This window comes from Microtus ochrogaster, chromosome 15, assembly GCF_000317375.1.
Source record: "Microtus ochrogaster isolate Prairie Vole_2 chromosome 15, MicOch1.0, whole genome shotgun sequence".
In the NCBI taxonomy this organism is placed as follows: Eukaryota; Metazoa; Chordata; class Mammalia; order Rodentia; family Cricetidae; genus Microtus; species Microtus ochrogaster.
This window is the reverse complement of record NC_022017.1, coordinates 12,467,944-12,475,288: the sequence shown is the minus strand read 5'-3', so window position 1 is coordinate 12,475,288 and position 7,345 is coordinate 12,467,944. Positions and strand designations below refer to the sequence as shown.

The following is a 7,345-nucleotide window of genomic DNA, read 5'->3' as shown; positions in this document are numbered from 1 at the left end:
TGTAATAGGGTCTGGTGCCCTCTTCTGGCCTGCAGGCATACACACAGACAGAATATTGTATACATAATAAATAAATATTTTTAAAAAATTTAAAAAAAGAAAAGGGATGATAAGGTAGTTCCATGTATAAAAAGTCACATGCCACCAAGCCTGATGGCCTGAGGTCATTCCCCAAAACGTACGTAAATAGCAGGAGGAGAGAACAGGTTGTGTTCTTATCTCCACACACATTAGACATGAACACCCACATGAAAACACAACCAGCCAGTCAAGAAACAAGGTGAAGTTCTGTAGAGGAAGACAGCTACTGTCAACTCTGGTTTCAGTAGGCACATTCATGCATCTGTGTACCTGCACACAAGTGCACACACTGGCATCCCACACACTCATGCACACAGCACAACACACCACACTCCCCCAAAAAAGTTGCAGTTTTTCAGGTCTCTCAAGAATTAATCCAAGGCTGGGTTAAAAGGCAGAAACTGGAAGTTACTAACACCACATCTCACTGATTTGTCCATACCAACTTTTCCCTGTAAGAGCTTGTTGCCCTAAGAATACTGTGCTAATTATCTTTTCCAGGCTGCTCGGAAATACTGCCCTCACCATGTTGGCCATTACCTTGGAATGGATGTCCATGACACTCCAGACATGCCTCGTTCACTCCCTCTGCAGCCTGGTATGGTGATCACAATTGAACCAGGTGAGGGATGGCTTAACCCTGAAGTGTACATTGCTACTTTTTTGGTTTTTCAAAACAGGGTTTCTTTCTTTGTAGCTTTGGAGCATGTCCTGGACTAGCTCTTGTAGACCAGGCTAGCCTTGAACTTACAGAGATCTGCCTGCCTCTGCCTCCTGAGTGCTGGGATTAAAGGTGTGTGCCACCACCACCCGGCTACATTGCTACTTTTACTTACAGAATATAAAATATTTAGGTTTGTCTTGAGTTTTCTTACTTAGGATCACACGGTTTGTTTAATTTGACTCCTCAAATGAACAACAGATGGCAAATACTTTTTGTAAGTTGATATTAAGAAACAATTTTTTTTTTTAATCCTGCCTTTGCCATGGTCAGCTTGTGATAGTCTCACAGTAGTGGTGGGTTACAGCATCCCGCTACCTACAGTGAACTGCCCACCCTCATCCCACAGAGTTACCTGACTCAAGCGAATGCCTGTTGAGCAAGTGGAAAAGTCAAGTTGTGGCCACAGTGAGGTGCAAGGGCTGGTAGGAGAGTCTGACTGTTAAAAAATTGATGATTCTTAGACCAGGACCAAGAGTTTGAAAATTAGGTGTGTTATGACTGATAAAGGTTTTTTGTATTGTTTGTTGATTTGTTTTTGGGTTTTTGTTTTTGGGGGTTTTTGATTTGGGGGGGCTGGGGGTTTTTGTTTGTTTTTGTTGTTGTTGTTCTTATTTGTTTCTTTCTTGGTTTTTGTTTTGTTTTGTTTTTTGCTTTTCAAGACAGGCTTTCTCTGTGTAACAGCCCTGACTATCCTGGAACTCTGTAGACCAAGCTGGTCTAGAAATCACAGAGATCCACCTGCATCTGCCTCCTGAGTGCTGGGATTAAAGGCGTGCACCACCACTGCCAGTCAAATTAGTGACTTTCTTAAATGACTACACCATGACAGAATCATGATTGGTATTACTATAGTTGAATGCAATCTGTAGTCTACTAAACAAAATGGCTATAACAGTAGTAATCCTAACTAATGACAGCCACCTTGACTGAGCTTCCTGTACACAGCTCTGTTGTCTGTAGTAGTTCATTTAATTCCTACCTCTCTGAGGTAAGTGCACTGAAGATCCGTCAGTTGAAGGAACTGTAACAGAGGTGAACATGCTTCTGGTTACTGTCACTGGTCACACACAACCCGTTTCTCTTCTTCAGGCATTTACATTCCTGAGGATGACAGAGACGCACCAGAGAAGTTTCGCGGTCTCGGAGTACGGATTGAGGATGATGTGGTGGTGACTCAGGACTCACCTCTTATCCTTTCTGCAGATTGTCCCAGAGAGATGAATGACATTGAACAGATCTGCAGCAGGACCTCATGACCACCACTGTCGCTGTCACATCTCAGGTCCCAGACTGGCGTCCTGCCTATGTGTGTAGTCAGCGTCTCTGTGGGGGATTAGACACAGGTTCTATGAGGAGTACACAGCTATATGAGTGGATGTCCCTGTATATCAGGACATTCTCATGTTAGGTAGATGTAAATCTGGGAAGGCGAATTCTGGAACAGTCTGTTTCTAGGACTTTAGTGACAGTAATTCTGGAAAGCTAATAGTCAAGGAAGTTTAACATGTGAATGTAAAGAACGGTTTTGGTTGTGCATACCCATGCATTCCAGTTAACACATTCAGCAGAAAACTTGTCTTCAGGTTCTCCCTTTCTGCACTTCTGCTGAGATACACTTAGTATCCTAGACGCTTGTATGATGCCTGTGTTTTTACTCTTCACCAATGCCTGCCTGTGCTAAAAGCCACCTGTCAGTGTTCCAGGTGGCCAGTACCTATCCTCCATGATCTCTGCCTCCCCAGCCAAGCTCCATACATCTTCTGGGACCTCTCAGGCTCAGGGAGCATGCGTGTCCTGCAGTCTTTCCATTCAGCCACAGTACAGCAACACCAGCCAGCCAACAAAAGAGTCTTGGGTCTTTCTTGCCATTCGGTTGTGCAGCACCTGGAAAGTGCCTAGGTTTTTAAAGGGGATTCTTTTTCAAGCATCCACCTTCCTGACCTTCGTAGGTTCTTTTCTTAGACAAAATGTCACTGTGCTTCAGATACTTCACAGACTGCTTTCCTTTGTGACAGGCTCTTGAGGTAGTTCAGGCTGGCCTCAGACTACCAGTCTTCCTGCACCCTGCCCATTTTTACAGAGCTTTTGTGGGGATTTTGGTTAGTTGGTTGGATGGTTGATTTTTCAAGACAGGGTTTCTCTGTGTAGCCCTAGCTGTCCTGGAACCCTCTTTATAGACCAGGCTGACCTTGAATCTAAGAGATCCCGCTCCATCTGCCTCCCTGCTAAGATTAAAGGCCTGCACCACCACCTCCTAGCCCTTTGTCGGTTCCCTTGAACTGGCTATGTATGTCAAATCATCATGATAGGACTCAGTCTAGGTAACAGCCCTGGCTCTCCTGTACACCAGGCTAGCCTCAAACTCACAGAAATCCAGCCGTCTCTGCCTCTGGAGTGCTGGGATTAAAGGTGAGTTCCATGTGGTCCACTTCCTACTCTAAGCTAGGGTGGCATGGCAGTGACAAAGAATCATGTTTCTTTCCCTAAACACAGCATCAGGGTCGGTTATACAACCCAGCTTGCATGGTGAGCAGGGCAGGGCTGGATTAATACAAATGCTTTTTTCAAAAGCTCTGTGATAAAGGGACCGTAAGAGCTAGTGTGTTAATTTCTTTTAAATCTGAGTGTATGCATAATACAGACGACTGTACCCAGACATAGTCACACACACCTGTCAGCACAGCACTTGCTAGATTGAAGGGGATTGCTGTGAGTTCAAGACTAGCCTAGGCCACAGGGTAAATCCCTGTTCCAAAGAAGAAAATAATAGTAATACAGAGATTGAAAGTAGAAAGTATGGGTCCTGCCTGCTCTCTTGTGTTCATGCAGGTCATAAGTAAAGCATAGTGAGCTCTCCCACCAGTCCAAATGGTACCTTCGCCTCCTTTATAACAATGTTCCCAGAAACTCCTGCCAATTAAACTTGAGTTCTGAGTTGGAGCCATTGCCACAACTGACTGGAAGACTGTAAATGAAAGGATCACTATTTAATCAGACAGTGGTGGTGCACGCCTTTAATCCCAACACTCAAGAACAGAGCCAGGCAGGTCTCAGAGTTCGAGGACAGCCTGGTCTGTATAGTGAGTTCCAGGACAACCAGCGTTACAAAGAGAGACTATATCTCCAAAAAAAAAAAAAAAATTTAAATGAGTGCCCAAGCTGGTGTCATAAAGAACACTGCACGGAGAATTTTTTATAGTGTGGCTAGTGGTTTTTATTCTTAACTTCCTGAAGTAACATCTAAGGCCCAAACCTGAATAGACTGTGTAAGTTTTAGACGTTGGTAAATCTTCTTTAAACTGACATGTGTTTATGTGTTCTGGGCAATGACATCATTAACTCCTAACACTGTAACAGAATCCTGTGGTCACAAACCTCTGGGCTTCTTCCTGCTATGGCCACTGCGGAGCTTTGACTGTCAGTATTGTATGGGTCAGGGGTCACCACTGGACTTCAGGCCCACAGGCCATGCACTCACCAGAATCCAGAAACTGCAATCTTGGTCAACATTTCTTAATGCTTTCTATGAATTTTGTGCAATTATAAGTTCTGTTTGAACAAAATGCTGTTACTCTATTCAATGACAATGGATGTATCATTCCCCAATAAAGGGAGTGCACTGTTACTGTCATTTTTTAAATATACTATAAAACGATACAGAATTGTATGGTATGTGTATTTTATTTTAGCCTGTTGGGAGTTTAAATGAAAATTGTCGTGATAGGCATGTGTATTTGAACTCTTGGTCTCCCACTAATGGTGCTATTTGGGAGCTTTATAGAACCTTGGAAGTAGCCGGGCAGTGGTGGTACACGCCTTTAATCCCAGCACTCGCACGCTTCAATCCCAACACTCGGGAGGCAGAGGCAGGCAGATCTCTGTGAGTTCGAGGCCAGCCTGGCCTACAAGAGCTAGTTCCAGGTTAGGCTCCAAAGCTACAGAGAGACCCTGTCTCAAAAAAACAAAAACAAAACAAAAAAGGGGACCTTGGAAGTGGAGCCTTGCTGGAAGAAATACACCCCTGGCAGCAGACTGTAAGGGTAGAGCCTCCTCTCACTTGCTGTTCCCTCCTTGCTTCTTGAGCGGAAGTAACTTGCAGTCAACCAGCAGCTTTCTACCACCCCTTCACCACCATCTGAACTCTCATCCGGAAATGTAAGCCGAATAAAATTTTCTTGTTTGTTTGTTTTTCAAGTTTCTCGGTGTAGTCCTTGCTGATCTGGAACTCCCTTGTAGACCAAGCTGGCCCTCAAACTAAGCATTTCCATAAATTGCTTTTGATCATAGTGTTTCACCAGAGCAACAGAAGAGTGACCAACACAGGGAAGTGTTTGTAGACTTAAATATAAGAACATTTTGCTTAGCTGGGCAGCAGTGGTGCATTCCTTTAATCCCAGCACTCCGGAGGCAGAGGTAGGCGGATCTCTGCGAGTTCAAGGCCAGCCTGGTCTACAGAGTGAGTTCCAGGACAGGCTCCAAAACCACAGAGAAATCCTGTCTCAAAAAAACAAACAAAAAAAGAACCTTTTGCTTTACAAAATAAATTCAGTGAGCTCATGTTTGAAGGGAGGAAGCAGCAGTGGATTTGACTCAGATTAGTAAAAGATTGGCTCTGCAAAACTGTCCCATGGGGCTCAGTACAGTCCCTGTCAGACCCAGAATGCAACTGCACAGCTACATCCCAAGCAATAGGAAAGATGGGGCAGGAGGATCACTCATCTGAGTTCCAGGCCATTGTGGGCTACAGCATAAGATCTCTCTCTGGAAGAGGGAGGAAAGCTTCATAAAACCCTCATGACTTACAAGCCAGGGCTGGAGCAACTTAGAATAATTTTTTGTGAGGAAGTAGGATCAAATTGTAAAATTGTGAAGGTGCAAACTTTTAAAGATCTGAGACAAAAAAAAAGGGGGGGGGCAGTGGTGGTGCACATGTTTAATCGCAGCACTTAGGAGGCAGAGGCAGGCAATCTGAGTTCAGAGCCAGCCTGATCTACAGACTACAGAGTGGGTTCCAAACCAGCAAGGCTACACAGAGAAATTCTGTCTCGAGCCAAAAAAGATCTGAGGCTCAGGTTGGAGATATGTCTCATTGGTAAAGAGCACCTGCAGCTTAGCACCATTATATCCATAGCCTACAAGACTAATTGTGTGGCACAATAGAATAAACTTAAAGAGAATTAGGGTTATGTGCATGTGACTTGGAGAATGTAATATGTAAGTTAGAATAGGAAAAAAAGTATGAACAAAATCTCACATTTAATTTTATAACATTTTCTGAAAATATAATTTTTATCTGGGATGATATGGAAGATGGGAAATAATGTAATAAAAATATATTCTTAAAAAAATATTTTAAAAGGAAAATTACTATTGCTAAAGAAATAGGAACCTTGCCGGGCGGTGGTGGCGCACGCCTTTAATCCCAGCACTTGGGAGGCAGAGGCAGGCAGATCTCTGTGAGTTCAAGACCAGCCTGGTCTACAAGAGCTAATTCCAGGACAGGCTCCAAAACCACAGAGAAACCCTGTCTAGAAAAACCAAAAAAAAGAGGAGTCCGGGTGAAGGCCCAGTGTTAACAGTGTATCAGAAACCAGAGGCCTCAAACCAGACCAATGACAGTGAACACTTGCAAGTAAAGATACATGGACACAAGGATATACTGTTTGACTCACTGTGTCACATTGCAGCTTCCACAATGAGATTTTTCTTTTTTTTTCTTTTTCTCTCTTTTTTCAATTTCATTTTGTTTTATCTTGGGGAAAAACAGGGTAGATGGGGAGGGAAAGGGAGACGAGTGGGAGGAAGATAAACAAAGTGAAAGCCAGAAGAATCAATAACAACCAGGCCTCCGTAGCTCAGGCCTTTAATCCCAGCACTTGAGAGACAGGCAGGCTGATCTCTGTGAGTTCAGGCCAGCTTGATCTACAGAGATTTTCCAGGACAGCCAGGGCTACACAGAGAAACCCTGTCTCAAAAAAACAAAAATCTGCATCTGGAGAGCTCGCTGGTAGAAAAATTGCATAGCACATGCAACAACCCAGGCTAAACCATACAACCCAAGAAAAACCATGGCAGGCTTTTTCTTTTTGGCCACCAACCAGCTCCCAAATTGTGACATGAGACTTGTTATTAGTTATGAATGCAGGGCCTTATCTTATGCTCGTTTCTTGCTAGCTGTTATAACTCAATCTATTTTCTCTATCTACATTTTGCCTCGGGGCTTTTCACCTTTCTGTATCTCCTACTTTCTGTATCTCCTACTTTCCTGCTTCTCCTGTCTGACTGGCAGCTGCCTGGCTTGTGACCCAAGAAATGTCCCTCTCTCCCTTGTTCTCTTCTTTTTTTGTTTTGTTTCTTGTTTTTTTTTTTTTTGTTTGTTTGTTTTTTTTGAGACGGGGTTGCTCTGCAGCCTATGCTGGAACTCATTCTATAGACCAGGCTGGCCCCAAACTAACAGAGAGCCACCTGCCTCTGCCTCCTGAGAACTGGAATTAAAGGTGTGTGCCACCAGGCTTGGTTCAATATGGATAAACTTTGAAG

The 7,345-nt window shown here is 43.8% G+C and overlaps 1 protein-coding gene across 4 annotated transcripts in view; it reads left to right on the top strand.

The window, feature by feature from the left end:
- Xpnpep3 (X-prolyl aminopeptidase 3) overlaps positions 1 to 4,464 on the top strand; it is a 50,448-nt gene extending 45,984 nt beyond the window's left edge. For 3 of the 4 annotated variants that reach the window (XM_005354161.2, XM_026782740.1, XM_026782739.1), the window contains 2 exons: positions 583 to 703; positions 1,895 to 4,464. In XM_005354161.2, the coding sequence (XP_005354218.1) occupies positions 583 to 703; positions 1,895 to 2,061 (288 nt within the window). In that variant the 3' untranslated portion in view covers positions 2,062 to 4,464. Of the gene's footprint in view, positions 1 to 582; positions 704 to 1,894 lie in introns of those variants that run through there. The other variant, XM_026782741.1, reaches the window with a different exon arrangement.
- The last annotated feature ends 2,881 nt before the right edge of the window (positions 4,465 to 7,345 follow it).